The following is a 25,587-nucleotide window of genomic DNA, read 5'->3' as shown; positions in this document are numbered from 1 at the left end:
TTAATGTTCATCCCCTCCAAGAAGCAACCTTTGATCTTTCCAGCTACAAAATCCCCTTCTCTGAAATCTAGTAAGTTTATGACACACCTTATTGAAATCATCACTTTGTACCAATTGTCCTTTTGCCAGCACAGAAATTTTGGGTTCACGTCCTAGATAAGCTACTGATAATCAGAGTAAAGTTGAAAATATCTGACGCTCTGTTTCTATATCAACATATTAGGAATAATAATATCTGCTCCACCATGGTCACAGAGCATGAGGATTGCAAAAGTCCATGACTTGAAGGCTAAACATCACTATTCAAATGTCAGTTTTTCTTGGATATATGTTAATCACCCCTACAATGCTTACAAGCCTCTGAAGGCAAGAACTATCTTAAAACATCACTGTACCTCTCTCCCAGTCTTGTTCATGTAAAGTGTATCCAATGATTCTTGGTGGAAAATCAGATGAGCAAATGAAAATATCAGTCTCTGCACTGTAATCTGGTAATGTCAGACATAATTTGGACTAGACATTATTTACCCATCCAGTAAAATCTTTAAAGGCAATGACACAGGAGGTATTTTTGTTCTTGTTGTATTATTGATTAAACTAGACTGTTTCTAAAGAGCAGATGATTCTCCTTAAAATCACACCAAAATCATACTCATTGATAGTTATTGCATTTTAAAGTAATAAATATTCCAACTTAATTAATTACATCATGAAATAAAGTTACTGTGACAACAGATTGGAGTGCCAAATAAATGAAGAAAAAAGAGCAGTATTGAAACTGATGTGACCTTGTTTCTCCAGTATGCCCCAGGGAAGATAAGACTGATTCTGGTTGATCAGCCCTGATATGTAGGTGATATTTCCTAAACAGAGACAGTTAATCCAACAGGTCCTAAATAACCAATGAGGAACTCCTCTACCTATGATTTGATCCTGTTCATGAGAAAATTATAAATTTTTTTTTCAAAATATTAATAATTTATAAATGATTGTCCTTAAATATCATATTTCCAAAGAGGATAACATTTTGAAGAGGTGAAATGAGTGTATCTTGGAACAGTGTGCAAGTTGCTTTATGATCTACTATTTTTAACTGCCCTAAAAATATAAAATTATTGTTTTCTATAGATAATTCACATTGTCAGCTATTTGTCCATGTTGGAAGAATTTGGATGTCAAAAGATGATGTTATTCACCTTTTAATGCTCTCTGGGTCTCTAAAACACCAAGGATGAGAACTATCCCAATTATCTTCTTTTCAACGAAAAAGATTTTGGTTACAAATGCATATGAATCTGTGTGAATGGCTGACCAAATCACAGAGGAAATGGAGCCATTTTATGTAGGGAATTTCAAGGTTGGCCAAGGAAAAGGTTATACAAATTTATTGCTTGTTTCTACCCATGAGAATATGAAGATTTGGGGTCTGTTTTGTTCACTGTTGTATATTCAGAACTTAGACAGTGCTGGCATATAGTAATTACTTAATAAATTTGTGTGAGATGAATAAATGAACCCTGCAATCTTATTTTTAAACAATGACTGCAACAAGGTTAATTTTGTTGTTATGGGTAATTTCAGATAGCATGATATGCTTCAAATATTTCCCCTAGTGAAATATTAAGTGCCAAAGAGGAGAGTATAAAAGAAGGCCTGAGAGGGGCGCCTGGGTGGCTCAGTTGGTTGAGCGTCCAGCTTCAGCTCAGGTCATGATCTCATGGTCTGTGAGTTCGAGCCCTGTGTCGGGCTCTGTGCTGACAGCTCAGAGCCTGGAGCCTGCTTTGGATTCTGTGTCTCCCTCTTGCTGACCCTCCCCCACTCATGCTCTGTCTCTGTCTCAGAAATAAATAAACATTAAAAAAATTTTTTTTAATAAAAAGATAAAAAATAAAAGAAGGCCTGAGAATGTAAGGCTCTTAGGAGAACTCCATACCATTTAACTGCTCTGTATCTGTCTCATGCTATTCCTCTGTGTAACTTGGACAAGGGAAGTTAGCCTCCTCTACTGTAATCATAAGTAATCATAAGAATCTATGTGTATGATTATAATACAAAAAAAAAATCACTGATTATAAATAAATCACTGCACTGGTATGTCAAGTCATTGTCTCACTCATTTCCCTTTGATTTGGTCCTGGAATAATTTTAACACGCTAATTTAAATTTCTTCACATACCAATGTCCAGGGATTGACTAAGTCTGGAAAAGACTACAGTCTATGACTGGTATTTCAGTTTGGGTCACATCTAGTATTTTTAAACCCAGAAGATTTAATACAGGGAAGTAGATATATAAGTGTGTCCTGAAAAAAACTGTAGGAGAAAGAGATGGATGTGAAGGTAGCCCAGAAATTATTAACCACAAGAATAAATCACTTCCCCTAGGTACAAAAGGGAAAGGTGATATTACCAGAACCTAGGAACTCAGAAGAGGGATGACCACATGTCTGAGGGATGACCTCAGAAGCTCACGTCTCTGAGGGGAGCTGCCAAACAGCTGCCACTAGGTCTTCACCTGCTGAGATGATCCAGACCTTCATTTCTGAGGGGTCTCAGTCCACAATAGTACTGCCTTGATGATGATGATGATGATGATGATAATGTAATTATTATTACAGCATACATACAGTATATTACAGCAACATAACAATAATATTTAAAAATGTAAATCCCGGGGTGCCAGGATCGCTCAGTCAGCTGAGTGATTAATTCTTAATTTCGGCTCAGGTCATGATCCGAGGGTCATGGGATCAAGCCCCATGTCGGGACCTGTGCTGAACATGGAGCCTGCTTAAGATTCTCTTTTTCATCCCCTTCTGCCCCTCCCCCACGCTCTCTCTCTCTCTCTCTCTCAAACAAAAAAACCAAACAAAAACAAAGCAAAGATAAGTATAGGATTCAGTATGAGAGGAAATTCAAAAGGGGAGAGTCAGGAGAATGTAACTGGAGATACCATGTAGTTAGACATGAGTTATTACTAAAGACCTAACTATCAGGTTGCATGGTGAGTCTAGGAGTGTTTATGGTACTGTGTATACAGATAGATGATTGATAGATAGGTAGATAGATAGATAGATAGATAATAGAAATATAGATGATAGATGTAGATAGATAATAAAAGCTCTGCGTGTAGCAATGGTGAGAGTTTGTGTGGAACTAAGATTGGATAGACAGAGAGCAGTAAGGGAACAGAGAGGATTGGTGAGACCCTCAGAGCAATCTAAAGAAACAGTGAAGATATAGAAGAGGATCTACAGTTGACCCTTGAACAAACAGGGGTTTAAACTGCACGGGTCCACTTATACACAGTTTTTTATAGTACAGTACTGTCAATGTATTTTCTCTTCCTTATGATTCCCTTAACAAACATTTTCCTTTCTCGAGCTTACTTTATTGTAAGAATACAGTATATAATACATATAGTATACAAGATGTGTGTTAATAGATTATTTATGTTATTGGTAAGGCTTCCAGTCAATAGTAGACTATTAATAGTTAAGTTTTAGGGTAATCAAAAGCTATTTGCAGATTTTTGACTGTGTAGGGGGTTGATGCCCCTAACCCCAGCTGTTCAAGGGTCAAGTGCAAATGCAAAGGTAATGGAAATATGAACAATAGAATATGGTAATTATTATGAAAGTAGTAAGATATCTTCAAGGTTTTGAGGTTTCCATAAAAAGTCAGCAATATGTTTAATGAAAATTGTTAACAAGAGAGTCATTTAAGAAAAATTAGTTCCACTTAGGTATGTTTTCAAGGGTTCTTTTGGGACATTTTCATGGAAGTATTCAATTAAATAGTAGAATGAAAGATACGAAACTTTGAAGTACAATTAATAGCACATAGACCACTGTAAAGTGATAAGTAAAGTTATGGAAACAGATTAAATCATCTAAGAGTATAAGATTCCAGCCTGAGTGTCTTGTATTATTGTGTCACATATTACTGTGTTTTTTAATTTTCCAAATAGCCCTGTGGCATGAAAGAAAATAGCCCTCCTTTACAGATAAGAAAGCTGTATCTCCGAAAGGTGAAGTGATTTATTCAATGTCTTTCAACTAGTAAGATGCAGGTCTAGTAAGATGGGATTTGAGCCCAGTTTCCTTATGACAATGCTCTTCCCTCAGCTCCACAGCTGATCCACTTAGGAGCTATACAATTCTGAGGCATGTCTAAGTACGTCAGGATGTGTGCACCAGCAGGAGCCATGGCTAGAACTTTGACAAGCAGAGAGAACTCTCCGCCCTTGGTAGAGCATGAGCTATAGTGCAGAGATGGGAAACATGGGCTCATGGAAGTTATCACTTTGAAACAAAAGAGAGAAATGATCCTTCAATGTTTCTTTCTTTTTTTCTTTCTTTTTTTAATTTGAGAGAGAGAGAGCTTGAGCAGGAGAGAAGGGAAGAGGGGCAGAGGAAGAGAGAAAGAAAAATCTCAAGCAGGCTCCATGCTCAGCATGGAGCCCAACACGGGACTCGATCCCACAACCCTGGGACCATGACCTGAGCTGAAATCAAGAGTCAGACACTCAACCAACTGAACCACCCAGGCACCCCTGATCCTTCACTGTCTCTATCCTCACCACTTTCAGTCAGTCCAAAATATCCGGTCCAGACTGAAGATGCCAAAGAACTCCACAAGTAGCACATGACAGTGTTTAAAAAAAAAGTCCCAAATGGCGTCACTTAGAGTTCCCACATAATCTAACTACAGTTTCAACCTGCCCCACAAATGTAGTCTTAATTGGTCAGTCAGAAATTTTTCAGTCAGCACCAATGAGGCTGCTACGTGGGCCCTAGCCATCCCCCAAAGAAAAATGAGGTCATCTGCATGATAAGACCCCTTGCCTTTCTCCCCTAGCAAACAGCCCTGCATCAAACAATCCTTTTCTTTTGCTAATAGCTTTCTTGCCCCATCCTCCTTCTATAAAAACCTTCCATTTTGTGCAACTCCTTGGAGTACCTCTTTACTTGCTAGATGGGGTCTTGCCGGATTCATTAATCATTTAGTAAAGCCAGTAATATCTTCAAATTTACCTGGTTGAATTTTGTTATTTAACATTAGTGACATAAACCACAGCTGTCATACTGCATTCCTCCTCTGGTTTTCCAGGAAGTCATGGGAAAGTTTAAAATATGTGGCATTGGGCTATGGGTTTAGGAAAACTCAAAGCAGATCAAGTATTTCTTCTCTAAAATTACTCCTTCTCTATTCCTGAAGAAAGGAATAGTGAGACCCATGTGTCCTCTGAGGACAGTTGCTCATTGTCTAGAGTTAATGAGCAGCACTGGGGCTGTAGTCTCTGATGGTTGCGGCAAGCCTTGAAAGATCTCCATGTGTTGCTGGCAAGTAAAATGCTAGGATCGTGCTCAGACCACAGAGGTGAATGGCAGGTCCTTAATGCCTTAGCCTCTCCCAGATCAGCTATGGCAAGGACAAAACACTGGATTCTTAATCTTTTGGGGTTTGGGGTACTTCACAGAATTAATTATCTTCAACTTAATGGGTCTTGAGATTGGTCCAACCTACAGCTAAGAAAAGCAGAATTTTAATTCCAAGGATGCTGATAAAGTTACTAGAACACATTTCTCATGGGTCCTATGAACAAGTAAAAGGGGCAGACATTAGCAGCAAATTCTGAAATCAATAGAAAAGGTATGTTATGTGGTGGTTATTAGGCTCCATGTGGTGTTCTGTGAATGCAGCATCCCAGGATGACATATGTTGGCATAGTCATAGTCAACCTGGAAATCTTGTCCCTTTTTCTCAGAATGGACAAAATTTAAAAGGTTTCTAATATTGTGAGACAAAAAGGAGAAAATTCAGCAGATGCAGTGATGGCAAGAATCATTCAACATATCCAGAGCATGAAGCAAATTTCCTTTTGGTGCCTCTACCAGATGTTCCTGTCTCCCTCTTCTGACCACCCACAATGGGAAAGATGTATGCAAACCAGATGAAAGCCTGCTGGTAACACCCTCAGGGATTGTCAAGAACAACCAGGTAAGACCTAAGAGACTCCATTCTGCTTCTTTTCTCCCCCTTTCTTCTGCGCCCATCCCACACTACGGTCAACTGGTTGTGCATCTCTCACAAACAGCCCTGTAACAACAGTGATGATACTGAGTTAGAGGCAGATCCCCAGGTCCTTAGACTCTTACAGACAGTGGGAGTCGTTGTGCTATAAGCAGAACAGAGCACAGGAACCAGCAGTGACTTGTCTCCAAATAATTCCGTGATGATCCCATGCACTCAACCTCTAGCCTCTGCAGGAGACACAAATGCACTCACACACCCACACACATGCACAAATACACAAACATACACATTCATGTCCACACACCACATTAAAGCATTAAACGGATGTGGCTCCAACCAAACAAGTTTCTCTGCTATTTACAGAATCTCTAGCAAAGAGAGGCTGCATAATACTGCATTATCTTTCATTTTATACATTTTGTGAGCCCATTGTTTGGTTTTGGAGAAGGGAAATGTCAATTAATTTATTTTTCAATAGGTAGTACATTCACATGGTTTAAACTTTGAAATGAGCTAAAAAGTGTACATGAAAATCTCTCTCCCTCTCCTATGTCTCATCCACCCAATACCCATACCTCTAATAAGTAATCACTATTATTGGTTTCCTGCTTATTCTTCTGGATTTTTTAATAAGCACACTAGCCAACAAAATATAGATTATCCTGGGAGCTGGGATTAAATTGTTATATTTAGGACCAATATGGGAATAGGAACTGGACATCATAGGAGTTGGATCAGGACTTGCTGATCAACCAATTACCGTCTGATTCCCTGTTTCTAACCTTGTAACTTTTACTTCTTTCCACCCTGGACGTTCCTTTCCTCACCTGTGGGGAGCACAGATTCTCTAAATTTCATTTCCATTTTCCAATGTGAACTTCTGTCCAGAGGGCTTCCAAGTTAAGTTCAAATTATAATCAATCAATCATAGAAAATTTATGTCTTAAAAAAAGCACACAGTTAAAATGAGCTAATATGAGAACAAATTTGTTTCAAGTCGCAGGAGTTATATTTTATAACAAGCCTGGAGAAATGCCCACTGGCCCCATGTGACAAGGAAAGACTATACTCTGAATGAGTTTTACGTCTGGATGAAGTGTTGGGTCTTACACAGCAAGAGATAGCCCCAAAGTTGGGGGTAAACTATAGCAAACATGGAAAGAAAAGAAAAAGCCCAGTCTCTGATCTGTGACTTAGGGAGCTAAGAGGAAAACTGATGGGGGAATTAGGGCCTAAGTTTCTGTTTCTGCTGAGGCAGAAACTGCCAAGAGACAAGACTGACAGGAGTGGAGATTCTGAGGCCCTTTCGATCTGCCTTAAGCCAATGAGCAACCTCTGTCCTGAGTGAGGGAGAGGTGAGGTCAGCTCCAAGCAGTGGAAAAAGCAACAGGTATGGAGGCCAGGGAACACAGAAGTTGCTGTGGTTAGAAGGGGCCAACCACTGCCGCTATGCACAAATACGCACTGAGCCCCACTACTCCCCCCACTACACGGAGAGCTCTGTCTAAGGGTGTGGTGAATAAAGAATCTAGTAAACATAGGCCCTGAGTAGTGTGGGAACTCTTGGGAAAAAGTGGAGGGAACACCACCTGTCAGGATCACATTTTGGCCAATGGCACACAAGCAGACGACCTTGCAGATATCACCTGTGAGCAGACAAATTGTGGTGAGTGGAGTGGAAGAACAGGTCTTGGAATTAAACACTGAGGCTAGGTCCAGTCTCTGCCCCTTCTGGATGTGACTTAAGGGTTAGTGGTTATTTATTCATTTATCTTGGGGGGGGGGGGTTGTCTCTTACCTAGTTATTAAAATTAATGATTGTGCTTTTAAGAATATACTTTCTATAATATATGCTGAAAATAGCTCCCCACGTTTTGCTTGCCTTTTTTACTCTGCATGTGGCCTTTTTCTTTAATAGGAGAATTTTGAATTTTAATTTGATTCAACCTATTTTCTTTTCCTTTATTGTTGCTTCCATTGCTTTTTACCTAGGCCACCCTTGTCCCAAGATCGAACAACTATCATGCTGTATGTTCTGCTGGTTGCCTTAAGTTGTATCTATGTAAAATGCTTTAACAACCTGACATGTTTTCAGTCAACACTGTGAGGTGTGAATCTAAATTCACTGACCCCATAGAGTCAACAAGCCTACCCCCAGTCCATCTGTCCAATCCCCCTTTCCTTTCTTGCCAGTCGGCACTGCCACCTTTAGCAGACCAAAATCTGATCTTTACGGTGCCATTTCTGGGCTTTCTATTTTCCCCTTTGATGGATATTTGTAATGAGGGGGAGGGAGCAGCATGCAACATGCCCCGCACTACCTGCATAAAAGAGAAAGAGAGTGTGGTAGGAAATATCCATGGTCAGGGAGGTGCCACCAATGCCAGCTGAACAGTAATTCCGGTGGGTGGTGCCAGGGCTGACAAATTCATAGGACAAGCTTCACTTCAGAGGGAAAATGAAGCCTGGTGGGAAACTGTTTCTGTGATGTAATTCCTCTGATAAAACAGTGTTCCATTCCCAGAATTTTACCTAGAAAGAGCGCATTTGCTTTGTTTGACATCTTTATTTTCTGTAACCATGTTTCCTACATATTCCCATGGCCAAAACTTTATCAACTCAAATTAATTAATTATTATATTAATTATTATATATATAATTATATATATAGTTTATAGAATACAGATCTATTATATTATAGATTATATAAAATATATATTTGGTTTATTGTCCAATTGGTTTCCATACAACACCCAGTGCTCATCCCAACAGGTGCTCTCCTCAATGCCCATCACCCACTTTCCCCTCTCCCCCTCTCCCCCACCCCCATCAACCCTCAGTTTGTTCTCAGTATTTAAGAGTCTCTTATGGTTTGCCTCCTTCCCTCTCTGTAACTTTTTTTCCCCCTTCCCCTCCCCCCTGGTATTCTATTAAGTTTCTCAGGATCCACATATGAGTGAAAACATACGGTATCTGTCTTTCTCTGCCTGGCTTATTTCACTTAGCATAATACTCTCCAGTTCCATCCACGTTGTTGCAAATGGCAGGATTTCATTCTTTCTTGTTGCCAAGTAGTATCCCATTGTATATATAAACCACATCTTCTTTATCCATTCATCAGTTGATGGACATTTAGGCTCTTCCCATAATTTGGCTATTGTTGAAAGTGCTGCTATAAACATTGGGGTACAAGTGTCCCTATGCATCAGCACTTCTTTGAGACTTACTCATTCACATGATAGATACTTACTGAGTACCTATCTTGTATCAGGCTCAGGGCTAATGCTACATTTCCAAGATGAACAAGATAGACATTTTCTTGGGCTACTCACAAAGATACAGTAGAATGGAGAACACAGACAAGTAAATAGTTGGTCACAGTCCAGAGTGACACATGCTGTGATGGGGGAGGCACAGGGCCGGAAGGGGCGTGAACCTGAGTTTGTTGTCAAGAGAATAAGTCAGGAAAGTCTTCCTCAAAAAAGACTAATGAATAGATAAAGAAGATGTTGTGTGTGTGTGTGTGTGTGGCCATCAAAAGAATGAAACCTTGCCATTTGCAACAATGTGGATGGAGCTAGAGTGTATTACATTAAGCGAAATGAGTCTGAGAAAGACAATATCATAAGATTTCACTCATATGTGGAATTTACGAAACAAAACAGATGAACATATGGGAAGGAAAAAGGGGGGGAGGGAGCAAACCATAAGAGACTTTTAACTATGAGAACAAACTGAGGGTTGATGGAGGGAGGTGGGTGGGGTGTGGGCTAAATGGGTAATGGGTATTGAGAAGGGCACTTGTGAGGAGTGCTGGACATTATATGTAAGTGATGAATCACTAAAATATATGCCTGAAATCAAGTGTACCATATATTTTAACTAGAACTTAAATTAAAACTTGAAAAGAAAAAAAATGACATCTAAGCTGAAACCCGAGGGAAGACTATTCCAGCACAAGAAAATAAGATGGGCAAAATCCCAAAGGTGAAAAAGTATCTAGATCTTCTAAATAATTGTAAGTATAAGTGGGGCATAGGATGTAGAATGGAGAGGAAGGTCCATGAATCAATGGAGACATCAAGGGTCTTCAGGCCCTAGGAAGATGTGTAGAGTTTATCCTGAAAGTAATGAGAAACCCCTGAAGGATTTTTCAGGTAGAGTGACAAAATCAGATATGGTTTGTAGAAAGCCCATTCTCTCTGGAGTGAAACCAGAGGGCAGGTGGGTATGCCTGTAGGCAAGAATGACTGCCCATATTTAAGTGATAAATGAGTATGGTGAATGAAGGTAGTGGCAGCTGGGACTGAGGACAGTGGGTAAATAAAGAGAAATGGGTAAATTTTAGTTACATCGACAAAGTAAAATCACCAGGATTTGGTAGTATTTGGATGCATGCGAGGAGGAAGAAAAATGGGTCTATAATGGCACCCAGATTTCTCACCAGACCAGCTGGTGGCGATAATGATTTCAGCATTAGGTATGCTTTTCACCAATTCCAAATCCTTTTTTTCCAATAGCCATGCTTTTCAAAATATTGGGGAAATATGCTAATGATTTACTTGACCTGTGAAATCTTTGGATGGATTAATGTCACAATGTCCACATGAATACCACAAGAGTTTTGTGAAGAAACAACTCCCACCTAGCTTCAAAGTATATGTATTGGTATACAGTTATGGTATTGTTGCTCAAATTATATGTTTAAATGAATGACTTTAAGATGCAGCTGTAACACATGATTGATCCTGCTACTGCTACATGCAAACGCTTCATAACATACTATGACTTGTGTGTGTGTGTGTGTGTGTGTGTGTGTGTATGCATGTTATACTTTGGTTGCTCTTCAAATACAGCAAGCTGAAGAAAAAAGATAAATCCCTCATTCACTCAAATAAGAGCTGGTCACATGTCCACACCTAGATGTCAATTTGGCTAGGGAAGTAGTCTTAGCTAGCAAGTCACTTTCAAGAACGACTTCATATTAAGGATTAAAGGGACGTACGAATTTTGTCAGTGTGATACCTATTTTGCCACAGCCCATGCTCAAGTCTCTTCCCGCAAGGTGCTGGTAATTGCCTCTTCAGAACTTCTTAAATAGCTAGAACATTAGTTCCAGACTTGATATGACTCCTCCATACCAGTGAACACCAAGTAATTTTTCGTAAATTCAACAAACTTATTGATCACTTATTATGTGTCAGCAAGCATGTATTAGGCTAAGTGTATAAAGGTGAATAGTGTTTGCATCATGATGTCCAAGAACTTACAGTCTGGCAGAGAGGATGGTAAACTTACTATGAATGGCCAGGTTGCAACGGTTTTAGGTTTTGTGGGGTCACGTATGGCCTTTGTTGCATCTGCCTCTTTGTTTTAAGGTTTGTGGGGTTTGTGGGGGGTTTTTACCACCCTTAAAAACGTAAAATACATTCTTAGCTTGAGGTCCATGCCAAAAAAAGTGTGTGAGGAGGATCTGGCTCTGGTTTTCTGGTTTGCTGACTCCTGGACTAGTTAACACAGTCGGAGAAAGGCAAGACTGGACAAAGTGCACAGAAATCGGCGACAATGATTGACTAAAAGCTCCTCACTGCTTAAGAACAAGCAAAGGCAAGCTTTTGTTTATACTTGATGAGTTTTGTAAACAGTTCATTATGTAGGCCAAAGCTTTATATCATGAATTTTAAAAAGTATGTTACTTAAAATAATAAAAAAGTATATGTATTGGATTCATGCTTATATAATAAAACTTTAAAAAAAAAAAACCTCTCCCCCCCCGTTGCAGACAAATCTTTGGTATCCCATGGCAGAAAGCACAGGCTTTTGCAAATATTCAGTTGAACTATATGAAACTGCCATTTTTGTGCATCGTAAGCAGTTAAATATTGGATATTTCATGATCCCATCTTACACTAGAAGATCAACGTTGGAATACTGCATCATTTTCAAAGTCCACAAACCAGGGCTTACCAATTTCATTCAATTAATCCATCTTTCTGCTTACCGACAAATGGAGTGGGAAAACCTGACCAGCATCTCAGCATTTGTCCTCCTGGGGCTTTCCAAGCAGCCAGAGCAGCAGGAAGTCCTCTTTGGGCTGTTTCTGTTCATGTACCTGGTCACAGTAGGCGGCAACCTCCTCATCATTCTGGCCATCATTGCTGATGCCCACCTCCACACGCCCATGTACTTCTTCGTGGCCAACCTCTCTCTTGCCGATGCCTGCTTTGTGTCCACCACAGTCCCCAAGATGCTGGCAAACATATGGATCCAGAATCAGGCCATCTCATATGCAGGGTGTCTATCGCAACTGTATTTTTTCATGCTGTTTGTGATGCTGGAGGCATTCCTCTTGGCCGTCATGGCCTACGACCGCTATGTGGCCATATGCTACCCGCTCCATTACATCATGGTCATGAGCCCTGGGCTCTGTGTCTTCCTAGTTTCTGCATCCTGGATTATGAATGCCCTCCACTCCCTCTTACACACACTCTTGATGAACAATCTGTCCTTCTGTGCCGAACGCAAGATCCCACACTTCTTCTGTGACATCAACCCACTTCTGAGTCTGTCCTGCACGGATCCCTTCATTAATGAGCTGGTGATTTTCACTGTTGGGGGCCTTGCAGGACTGGTTTGTGTGCTTTGCCTGATAATCTCTTATACACATATTTTCTTGACCATCCTGAAGATCCCCTCAATTCAGGGGAAGCAGAAAGCCTTTTCCACCTGCAGCTCTCATCTCTCTGTGGTTTCTCTATTCTTTGGGACTTCCTTTTGTGTTTACTTCAGTCCCCCCTCGACCCGCTCACCAGAGAAGGGCACAGTTGCATCAGTGATGTACACAGTAGTAACCCCAGTGCTGAATCCCTTTATCTATAGCTTGAGGAACAGAGACATCAAGTCTTCCTTGAGAAAGCTAATTTGGGTTAGCAAAATCCCTTCCCCTTAGCAGTGGTGACTTCACATCCACTATGGGGATCTCCACTTAATTGCATTCACCATATAAGCACTAAAGAATGAGAGAAAATGGAGACCTCACTTTCAGGACCTGTGATCTGAACTTGAAATCTTCATGCCTAACCTACAGGACTTTCTCCAAACATACCCATCATCAGGCCAATATCATTCATTAACTTAATTTCTTACAATCATAATGCCCTAAAATCACAGCGATTCAGATTTATAATATAATAAAGGATGTACTTGAATACTTTTGAAACAACTCGTGACCAAAATAAGGAAATATTGGTTGCGCTATTGTATGTGTCCAAGAATAAGCTTCAGGGAAAGATAACTTTCCCCCATCATCACTGTGACCTTGGTGACTTGGATTCCTACCAACAGTGTTTTTGACACTGGGAATCCCCATATCTGTGAAGTCCCCATGCTGAGATAATAGAACCCGGGACTGGAAAGGAAGGGTTTGACAGGGTGGAGTCCTTGGGTAGACCTACTGTAACATTTTACCAGGCATCCGAGACCCCCATCCCTCTTAACATCTTAAATTATGAAAATTATTACTTTCGTGAAGATTTAATTTTTATCTTTGGGGAAAGTTTTTCCAAGTCAATTTCATCTTTGCAATACCAACGCTTACCATTTGGCGCAACGCCTGGCACCATTAATATGTGCTAAACCCCAATGCCATGGTTGCACTCATAAAGTTAGGGACCAGGAAAGAATGATCTTATGGACAGTTCATAGTCTCTTAGCTGAATGATTGAAACCCCCTCCTAGATGTTCCTCAGTCCCTAATCTCTCCCCATTCCATCTATTCTGCACACCACAATCATATTAACCTTCATTGAATATGACTACCACCCTATTAGAAATCTCCAGGGGCCTTATACTGCCTGCAGAATAAAGTTCAAACTTATTTATTGTAGCATTCAGGACCACCTTCACCAGTTCATAACAAATATGGTTTGCAGCCCACACTGTTCTATATTGCTCCCAAGATCAACTCAGGCCAATATTTTCATAACTTACTGATTATTGTTGAAGTTTACCAAAAAGGACTTGGAGAGCTAAGTCACCAAGAGTTTTGACAAATACATGTATAATACGGTACACCCTAACCAATTAGACACCATAAGAAAATAAAAAGCTACCATGGGGTACTATTTTTTACTCTTGCCTATTTCCCTTTAGGTATCTGGCTGCATGCTTAATGACATAGGTTGTGTTTACTGTAGATAATATCTCCTCCAGAAGAAGTCAATTTCTGATGGCCAGCTCCCTTGATCCCCATTTGTCTTACAGTAAGCTTACATACTATCTTCTGACAATAAAAGTTAGTACAGCAAAGTGGTAAACATTGACTCTACAGTTAGATAGATAGACTGCAGCAAGTTCAAATCTTAGCTTTGCTGTTTGTAAGCTGTGTGACCCTGGGAAATTACTTAACCTTTCAAAGCAGATATAAACTACCTTATTGTGTTGTCAGGAAGTTTAAATATGGTAATGTATGTTAAAGCATTGTTTGTGATATTTAAGTGAGATATTTATATAAGTATATAAAGGGTGAATGCCTAGCACATAGTTTTGTTTGTTTGTTTGTTTGTTGTTGTTGTTGCTGTTGTTTTAGTAGGCTTCACGCCCAACATGGGGCTTGAATGTGATGACTCTGAGATTAAGAGTCACACGCTCTAGTGACTGAGCCAACCAGGTGCCCCTAGGATATAATATGTTGTCAATGAATGTTAACCGCCGTGGCAGTAATCCTTATTAAAATTAAAGCTGAGCAGCAGTAGTTAATGCAAATTCACTCACAAGAACTTAAGGCGTCACCCATGGCCTGCTCTGTGAAACTAGATGGGATCCTGTGTTTCAACCACCCTTTTTAAGAACATTTTGGGTTTAATGTAGAATCACCTACTTGCTGGGATTCATGTGCAGGGATGATTTCAGTCTACCTTTGAAACCATGCTTACCGGCTACTTAAACTTAGAGTAAAAATTCACCACCTAACTTAAAATACATAAGTTTGTACTATCCCATATGCTCTCCTAATTCATTGACAGACGTGCGTCTTCCACGTCTGTGGAAAGTGTGGAAAAATTGGTAAATATTCACCAATATTTTTAGTTCCAGCTTTTAACTTAAATTATGTTACTCTTCCATATTTATATTTTGTCTGCGAATGTCTTTGTAACAACACAGTTTACACATTTGTCATAATTATACCTTCTGAGGTTCGTCAATACACCCTCACACCATAGTTTTGTCAAATGCTGCCCTACTATGCTGTTTGAGGATTAATTCAAAATTTTGAATATTAGGGGCGCCTGGGTGGCTCAGTCAGTTAAGCGTCTGACTTCAGCTCAGGTCACGATCTCACAGTCCATGAGTTCAAGCCCCGTGTCGGGCTCTGGGCTGATGGTTCAGAGCCTGGAGCCTGCTTCCGATTCTGTGTCTCCCTCTCTCTCTGCCCCTCCCCCGTTCATGCTCTGTCTCTCTCTGTCTCAAAAATAAATAAACGTTAAAAAAAATTTTTTTTGAATATTAAAAAATATCATTTCCACAAGCATTACTTTCTCATATGATTTACTCTCTTAGCCTACATTCTTAAAAATAAATCCAGCCACATGCACATATGGATAGTTTTAAAGTTCTGTCCTATACTGCCCATTTGCCATGAAACTGTAACTGTTTACCCATCGTCCCACCAATAATGTTTCACTATTGTTATTCATTTTACTAGCTTGGTAAATATGTAATAACATAGTATAATTGTGGGTATGGATTATTATTCTTCTGTAAGTATAGAAATCTGAGAATTATTTAATTAAAGGCAATAAACGCTTGGGGATAAATCTAGCAAAGATGTGAAAGACTTCTACTCTGAAGACTACCCCACCTTATTATTTGTTTGAAGTAAATCTGTGTCTCTTAGCCCTCTGTATGTCTTCTTTGGAAAATGTCATCATGTCTTCTGCCCACTTTTTAACTGGATTATTTGTTTTTGGATATTAAGTTTAAAACTTCTTTATATATTTTGATATTAACCCTTTATCCAGTATGTCATTTACAAACATCTTCTCCCATTCATAGATTGTTTCCTTCACTGAGTGGAAGCTTTTTATTTATGTATTGAATATTTTTGATATTCAAATATTCAATATTGAATATCGAATATTGAACTTATTTTTTTAAGTTTATTGATTTACTTTGAGAGAGACAGAGACAGCATGAGCAGGGGAGGGGCAGAGTGAGGGGGAGAGAGAGAATCCCAAGCAGGCTCCACACTGTCAGCACAGAGCCTGATGCGGGGCTCAAACTCACAAAATCGTGAGATCATGACCCGAGCCGAAACTGAGAGTCAGACACTTGATGGACTGAGCCACCCAGGCGCCCCAGAAGCTTTTTATTTTGATGAAGTCCCAATAGTTTATTTTGTTTTTGTTTCCCTTGCCTCAGGAGACATGTCTAGAAAAAAGTTACTATGGTCAATGTCAAAGAGGTTACTGCCTGCATTTTCTTCTAGAATTTGATGGTTTCCTGTCTCCCATTTAGGTCTCATGAACATAGGGCAGAAATAAAAGAGAGGCAAACCAAAAAACAGACTCTTAACTATAGAGAACAAACTGATGGTTGCTGGAGGGGAGGTGGGCAGGGGGATGGTAAATAGGTGATGGTAAAGGTGGCGGCGTAGGAGGACGCTGGGCTCACCGCGCGTCCTGCGGATCACTTAGATTCCACCTACACCTGCCTAAAGAACCCAGAAAACCGCCAGAGGATTAGCAGAACGGAGTCTCTGGAGCCAAGCGCAGACGAGAGGCCCACGGAAGAGGGTAGGAAGGGCGGCGAGGCGGTGTGCGCTCCACGGACTGGCGGGAGGGAGCCAGGGCGGAGGGGCGGCTCGCCGGCCAAGCAGAGCCCCCCCGAGTCTGGCTGGCAAAAGCGGAGGGGCCTGACAGACTGTGTTCCGACAGCAAGCGCGACTTAGCGTCTGGGAGGTCATAAGTTAACAGCTCTGCTCAGAAAGTGGGAAGGCTGGAGGACAAAGGGAGGGAGAGCTGCTGAGCCCCCGGACGACAGAGCTCAGTTTGGTGGGTAACAAAGGCGCTCGCCAGCGCCATCTCCCCCGCCCATTCCCCAGCCAAAATCCCAAAGGGAACCAGTTCCTGCCAGGGAACTTGCTCGCTCTGCGCAAACACCCAACTCTGTGCTTCTGTGGAGCCAAACCTCCGGCAGCGGATCTGACTCCCTCCCGCTGCCACAGGGCCCCTCCTGAAGTGGATCACCTAAGGAGAAGCGAGCTAAGCCTGCCCCTCCTGCCCCCGCGCACCTTGCCTACCCACCCCAGCTAATACGCCAGATCCCCAGCACCACAAGCCTGGCAGTGTGCAAGTAGCCCAGACGGGCCACGCCACCCCACAGTGAATCCCGCCCCTAGGAGAGGGGAAGAGAAGGCACACACCAGTCTGACTGTGGCCCCAGCGGTGGGCTGGGGGCAGACATCAGGTCGGACTGCGGCCCCGCCCACCAACTCCAGTTATACACCACAGCACAGGGGAAGTGCCCTGCAGGTCCTCACCACTCCAGGGACTATCCAAAATGACCAAACGGAAGAATTCCCCTCAGAAGAATCTCCAGGAAATAACAACAGCGAATGAACTGATCAAAAAGGATTTAAATAATATAACAGAAAGTGAATTTAGAATAATAGTCATAAAATTAATCGCTGGGCTTGAAAACAGTATACAGGACAGCAGAGAATCTCTTGCTACAGAGATCAAGGGACTAAGGACCAGTCACGAGGAGCTGAAAAACGCTTTAAACGAAATGCAAAACAAAATGGAAACCACGACAGCTCGACTTGAAGAGGCAGAGGAGAGAATAGGCAAACTAGAAGATAAAGTTATGGAGAAAGAGGAAGCTGAAAGAAAGAGAGATAAAAAAATCCAGAAGTATGAGGGGAAAATTAGAGAACTAAGTGATACACTAAAAAGAAATAATATACGCATAATTGGTATCCCAGAGGAGGAAGAGAGAGGGAAAGGTGCTGAAGGGGTACTTGAAGAAATTATAGCTGAGAACTTCCCTGAACTGGGGAAGGAAAAAGGCATTGAAATCCAAGAGGCACAGAGAACTCCCTTCAGACGTTACTTGAATCGATCTTCTGCACGACATATCATAGTGAAACTGGCAAAATACAAGGATAAAGAGAAAATTCTGAAAGCAGCAAGGGATAAACGTGCCCTCACATATAAAGGGAGACCTATAAGACTCGTGACTGATCTCTCCTTTGAAACTTGGCAGGCCAGAAAGGCTTGGCACGATATCTACAGTGTGCTAAACAGAAAAAATATGCAGCCAAGAATCCTTTATCCAGCAAGTCTGTCATTTAGAATAGAAGGAGAGATAAAGGTCTTCCCAAACAAACAAAAACTGAAGGAATTTGTCACCACGAAACCAACCCTACAAGAGATCCTAAGGGGGATCCTGTGAGACAAAGTACCAGAGACATCACTACAAGCATAAAACATACAGACATCACAATGACTCTAAACCCGTATCTTTCTATAATAACATTGAATGTAAATGGATTAAATGCACCAACTAAAAGACATAGGGTATCAGAATGGATACAAAAACAAGACCCATCTATTTGCTGTCTACAAGAGACTCATTTTAGATCTGAGGACACCTTTAGATTTAGAGTGAGGGGATGGAGAACTATTTATCATGCTACTGGAAGCCAAAAGAAAGCTGGAGTAGCCATACTTATATCAGACAAACTAGACTTTAAATTAAAGGCCGTAACAAGAGATGAAGAAGGGCATTATATAATAATCACAGGGTCTATCCATCAGGAAGAGCTAACTATTATAAATGTCTATGCGCCGAATACCAGAGCCCCCAGATATATAAAACAATTACTCATAAACATAAGCAACCTTATTGATAAGAATGTGGTCATTGCAGGGGACTTTAACACCCCACTTACAGAAATGGATAGATCATCTAGACACACGGTCAATAAAGAAACAAGGGCCCTGAATGATACATTGGATCAGATGGACTTGACAGATATATTTAGAACTCTGCATCCCAAAGCAACAGAATATACTTTCTTCTCGAGTGCACATGGAACATTCTCCAAGATAGATCATATACTGGGTCACAAAACAGCCCTTCATAAGTTTACAAGAATTGAAATTATACCATGCATACTTTCAGACCACAATGCTATGAAGCTTGAAATCAACCACAGGAAAAAGTCTGGAAAACCTCCAAAAGCATGGAGGTTAAAGAACACCCTACTAACGAATGAGTGGGTCAACCAGGCAATTAGAGAAGAAATTAAAAAATATATGGAAACAAATGAAAATGAAAATACAACAATCCAAACGCTTTGGGACGCAGCGAAGGCAGTCCTGAGAGGAAAATACATTGCAATCCAGGCCTATCTCAAGAAACAAGAAAAATCCCAAATACAAAATCTAACAGCACACCTAAAGGAAATAGAAGCAGAACAGCAAAGGCAGCCTAAACCCAGCAGAAGAAGAGAAATAATAAAGATCAGAGCAGAAATAAACAATATAGAATCTAAAAAAACGGTAGAGCAGATCAACGAAACCAAGAGTTGGTTTTTTGAAAAAATAAACAAAATTGACAAACCTCTAGCCAGGCTTCTCAAAAAGAAAAGGGAGATGACCCAAATAGATAAAATCATGAATGAAAATGGAATTATTACAACCAATCCCTCAGAAATACAAGCAATTATCAGGGAATACTATGAAAAATTATATGCCAACAAATTGGACAACCTGGAAGAAATGGACAAATTCCTAAACACCCACACTCTTCCAAAACTCAATCAGGAGGAAATAGAAAGCTTGAACAGACCCATAACCAGCGAAGAAATTGAATCGGTTATCAAAAATCTCCCAACAAATAAGAGTCCAGGACCAGATGGCTTCCCAGGGGAGTTCTACCAGACGTTTAAAGCAGAGATAATACCTATCCTTCTCAAGCTATTCCAAGAAATAGAAAGGGAAGGAAAACTTCCAGACTCATTCTATGAAGCCAGTATTACTTTGATTCCTAAACCAGACAGAGACCCAGTAAAAAAAGAGAACTACAGGCCAATATCTCTGATGAATATGGATGCAAAAATTCTCAATAAGATACTAGCAAATCGAATTCAACAGCATATAAAAAGAATTATTCACCATGATCAAGTGGGATTCATTCCTGGGATGCAGGGCTGGTTCAACATTCGCAAATCGATCAACGTGATACATCACATTAACAAAAAAAAAGAGAAGAACCATATGATCCTGTCAATCGATGCAGAAAAGGCCTTTGACAAAATCCAGCACCCTTTCTTAATAAAAACCCTTGAGAAAGTCGGGATAGAAGGAACATACTTAAAGATCATAAAGGCCATTTATGAAAAGCCCACAGCTAACATCATCCTCAACGGGGAAAAACTGAGAGCTTTTTCCCTGAGATCAGGAACACGACAGGGATGCCCACTCTCACCGCTGTTGTTTAATATAGTGCTGGAAGTTCTAGCATCAGCAATCAGACAACAAAAGGAAATCAAAGGCATCAAAATTGGCAAAGATGAAGTCAAGCTTTCGCTTTTTGCAGATGACATGATATTATACATGGAAAATCCGATAGACTCCACCAAAAGTCTGCTAGAACTGATACATGAATTCAGCAAAGTTGCAGGATACAAAATCAATGTGCAGAAATCAGTTGCATTCTCATACACTAACAATGAAGCAACAGAAAGACAAATGAAGAAACTGATCCCATTCACAATTGCACCAAGAAGCATAAAATACCTAGGAATAAATCTAACCAAAGATGTAAAAGATCTGTATGCTGAAAACTATAGAAAGCTTATGAAGGTAATTGAAGAAGATATAAAGAAATGGAAAGACATTCCCTGCTCATGGATTGGAAGAATAAATATTGTCAAAATGTCAATACTACCCAAAGCTATCTACACATTCAATGCAATCCCAATCAAAATTGCACCAGCATTCTTCTCGAAACTAGAACAAGCAATCCTAAAATTCATATGGAACCACAAAAGGCCCCGAATAGCCAAAGTAATTTTGAAGAAGAAGACCAAAGCAGGAGGCATCACAATCCCAGACTTTAGCCTCTACTACAAAGCTGTCATCATCAAGACAGCATGGTATTGGCATAAAAACAGACACATAGACCAATGGAATAGAATAGAAACCCCAGAACTAGACCCACAAACGTATGGCCAACTCATCTTTGACAAAGCAGGAAAGAACATCCAATGGAAAAAAGACAGTCTCTTTAACAAATGGTGCTGGGAGAACTGGACAGCAACATGCAGAAGGTTGAAACTAGACCACTTTCTCACACCATTCACAAAAATAAACTCAAAATGGATAAAGGACCTGAATGTGAGACAGGAAACCATCAAAACCCTAGAGGAGAAAGCAGGAAAAGACCTCTCTGACCTCAGCCGTAGCAATCTCTTACTCGGCACATCCCCAAAGGCAAGGGAATTAAAAGCAAAAGTGAATTACTGGGACCTTATGAGGATAAAAAGCTTCTGCACAGCAAAGGAAACAACCAACAAAACTAAAAGGCAACCAACGGAATGGGAAAAGATATTTGCAAATGACACATCGGACAAAGGGCTAGTATCCAAAATCTATAAAGAGCTCATCAAACTCCACACCCGAAAAACAAATAACCCAGTGAAGAAATGGGCAGAAAACATGAAGAGACACTTCTCTAAAGAAGACATCCGGATGGCCAACAGGCACATGAAAAGATGTTCAACGTCGCTCCTTATCAGGGAAATACAAATCAAAACCACACTCAGATACCACCTCACGCCAGTCAGAGTGGCCAAAATGAAGAAATCAGGGGACTATAGATGCTGGAGAGGATGTGGAGAAACAGGAACCCTCTTGCACTGTTGGTGGGAATGCAAATTGGTGCAGCCGCTCTGGAAAGCGGTGTGGAGGTTCCTCAGAAAATTAAAAATAGACCTACCCTATGACCCAGCAATAGCACTGCTAGGAATTTATCCAAGGGATACAGGAGTACTGATGCATAGGGGCACTTGTACCCCAATGTTTATAGCAGCACTCTCAACAATAGCCACATTATGGAAAGAGCCTAAATGTCCATCAACTGATGAATGGATAAAGAAATTGTGGTTTATATACACAATGGAATACTACGTGGCAATGAGAAAGAATGAAATATGGCCTTTTGTAGCAACGTGGATGGAACTGGAGAGTGTGATGCTAAGTGAAATAAGCCATACAGAGAAAGACAGATACCATATGGTTTCACTCTTATGTGGATCCTGAGAAACTTAATAGAAACCCATGGGGGAGGGGAAGGAAAAAAAAAAAAAAAGAGGTTAGAGTGGGAGAGAGCCAAAGCATAAGAGACTGTTAAAAACTGAGAACAAACTGAGGGTTGATGGGGGGTGGGAGGGAGGGGAGGGTGGGTGATGGGTATTGAGGAGGGCACCTTTTGGGATGAGCACTGGGTGTTGTATGGAAACCAATTTGACAGTAAATTTCATATATTAAAAAATAAAAAATAAAATAGAAAAAAAATAAAAAATAAATAAAAGCTAAAAAATAAAAATAAAAAAAAAATAGGTGATGGTATTAAGGAAGGCACTTGTGATAACCACTGGGTGTTGTGTGTAAGTGATGAATCACTAAATTCTACACTTGAAACAAATATTACACTGTATGTCAACTAACTGGAATTTAAATAAAATTTGGAGAAAGAAAAAAATAATAGTTAAAAGAATAATAAATAAAAATAAAGTGAGCCAAAAAAAAAAAAAATGGAGAAACACAGCATGTTTAAGATTCAGTTGGAGGGGCACCTGGGTGGCTCAGTCAGCTGAGCATCCAACTTCGGCTCAGGTCATGATCTCGCAGTCTGCGAGTTTGAGTCCCATGTAGGGCTCTGTGCTGAGAGCTCAGAGCCTGGAGCCTCCTTCAAATTCTGTCTCCCTCTCTCTCTGCCCCTCCCCCACTCGTGCTCTGTCTCTCTCTCCGTGTCAAAAATAAATTAAAAAATTTTTAAAAAAAACTTTTTTTTTAAAGATTTAGTTGGATATCCACACTTGTGGGAAAAAATATATCTTGACTTCTACCTCACCAGATATCATAATCCATTCTAGATTAATAACAGATCTAAATGATAAAGTCAAAACAACAAATCACTTCGCATAAAGTATAGATGCCCAGGAAGTATGTGTAGCTGCACTGTTCACAGTAGCCAGAAATAGAGACTACTAGAACTCATCAAGGTAAAATGGATTTCTTTCAGTGGCATAGTCACACAACAGAGCATTATACAGCAATGAGCAATCTACAACCACGTGCAGCAATATGGATGAACGTCACAAACAATGCTGAGTAAAAGAAACAGACACAAAAGAGTACAACTACGTGCTTTCACTTACATAAAGTACAAATACGGGCAAAACTACATTATGCTACTAGGAGTGGTTACTCTTTGCAGAAACAGTGACTGCAAGAGAGCATGAGGCGTGCGAAGTGCTGACAATGTGGTTTTTTTATGCAAGTTCTGGTTATTCATATTTTGTCAGTTTGTCAAAATTCCTACAGAAATTTTCAAATAATGGTAAATAAGACTCATTTCCCAAGACCCTTTCTAACAGGTACAAACATTGGAGCAATTATCCAGGTTCATCTCAACAAGCTGTCATGGGATTGCCTCCCCGAGGCCTCTCCAAAACAGATAGGTAGGCCTGGTGTGCTCCCAGTACACCCCCTTCCTTCATGAACCTGAGACACAGGCTTCAATTCCCAGATGCCGAATCGTCATCAGGGCGTCCACGATCTTCCATACCGTCTCCTCTTTTACAGGGACTGAAGGTCCAGGCACCAATATCCTCCTTCCCACTTTAGCCAACGGGACAAATTGCCAAGTCCTACTCAGAAAACAATGTTTTAGGGTCCTTTATGTCTCGATCGAATTGATACCCTATGTGAGAGGAAACGAGGCAGCAGAACCAGAAAATTCTGAGAGCAGCACAGGACAGTGGGTAAGGTCTGCATGTCACAGGTTCATGTTCTCTCTTTTTCCCTCCTTTCTTATCTTCCCTCTTCTCCATTTTCTCTCTCACAAACAGACTCACAAACTTTGACAGAATCTTCATAGAATCAAACCTCTTAGTGTTTAAAGGTAACTAATAACCCCTCCAATCTTTTCAGTGCTCTCCAGTTTTCAAAGTGCTGTCACAAGCTCTGTTGCATGTCATTCCCGAGCCTGCGAGGAAGGCTTCACGGGTGGGACGGAGAGGCTCGGGGAGGTTGCATGCCCTCCTCAAGGTCCTGCAGCTGGGGAGCAACAGAAGAGGTACCAAAGGCCAGTTTTCCAACATCAAGGAGGGACTACTTTTCCATACCACCCCTACACCCTCCCCCTCTCTGCAGAGCTATCCTGGAAAAGGGTTTCTGTCTCTGAGGCCAGCTGACCATACAAGTGTTCAGAACCCACAGACTCAGAGCAGCATTTCTGTACAATCAGAATCACCAGGTGATTGCTAAAAAGGACTTGGTTCTCAAAATAGAACCAGTCTTTCCAGGAAGAGGACCAGAAAAGCAGCTGTTTGTTTTAAAGTATCACAGGAGATTCTGATGCAGACTAAAGTGTCCGGGGGAACTTTCCTTCAGCGCTAGAAAGCAAAGATAGTATTCCCTCTGGGTGTCCTCTGACTTTCCCCAGTGCTCTTCCCTGCTTCCTTCCTTCCCCTCTGTGTGGCAGATATCCCAGAGGGCCCTGAACCAGGCAAATAGGCTGTGGAGGGACGTTGTTTCTGATGAGGTCTAAGGAGATGGAAGGCCTTTGTCTCCATGGCAGAAACAGAGGGGGTAGCTGGTGTGCTCAGGGCTGGGGTCACTCAGGGAGTTACCACTGTGCTCTTTTTCATTTTAGGCCATTTGGGGGTTCTTGGAGTGATCTCTGGAATGAGCCCATCAGTTCCCCATTATCGGTCAACCGTTTTTCTAAGAGGAAAGCAGTCTTTCTTTTGCTAGCCTCAAGTTTCCAGGCTTTCTACCTTCTCCCACTTCTAGGCTAACAAAGCAAACATGTGCCTTGAACTCCTGGTCAAAGCCTCGTCCCTGCCACCAAATCACTCCATGACCTTGGGCAGATCTTTTCAGCGAAAACTCTCCCTTAAGTACTAGGAGAACTATCTCATTCATGGTATTGAACCATAGGTGAATTATATGGTAGTAAACCACAGATATGGAAAGTTGTATAACGGAAAGTCTCTAGAGCCTGTGCTAAGAGTACTTCCATTTTCACGCAAATGCCGAAGAACCACCATATGATTACTCTATGGTTTGGAACCTTACAGTTAAAAGAGATCTTAACCTTCACCTACTTCCACAAAAGCTGAATCAGCTCTGCAACAACCACTCCGCCTGCATGATAATGTCTGAATGCCTTCTGTGATAGGGAATCCACTCCCCCCTCCCCCCCCCAACCCCCACACCCCACCCCTCTTCACTGGCAGAGCACTAGCTTCCCT

General features: G+C 41.0%; 1 protein-coding gene across 1 annotated transcript; it reads left to right on the top strand.

The window, feature by feature from the left end:
- The first annotated feature begins 11,985 nt into the window (after positions 1–11,985).
- Positions 11,986–12,987, top strand: LOC125927661 (olfactory receptor 1G1-like). The gene has a single exon (XM_049638154.1). It carries the CDS (start codon positions 12,046–12,048, stop codon positions 12,985–12,987), a length of 942 nt encoding a protein of 313 aa, XP_049494111.1. The 5' UTR covers positions 11,986–12,045.
- Positions 12,988–25,587: the final 12,600 nt, after the last annotated feature.

This window comes from Panthera uncia, chromosome E1 (genome assembly GCF_023721935.1).
Source record: "Panthera uncia isolate 11264 chromosome E1, Puncia_PCG_1.0, whole genome shotgun sequence".
NCBI lineage: Eukaryota > Metazoa > Chordata > Mammalia > Carnivora > Felidae > Panthera > Panthera uncia.
Note: the sequence above shows the minus strand (reverse complement) of the source record. Positions and strands in the feature narration are given on the sequence as shown.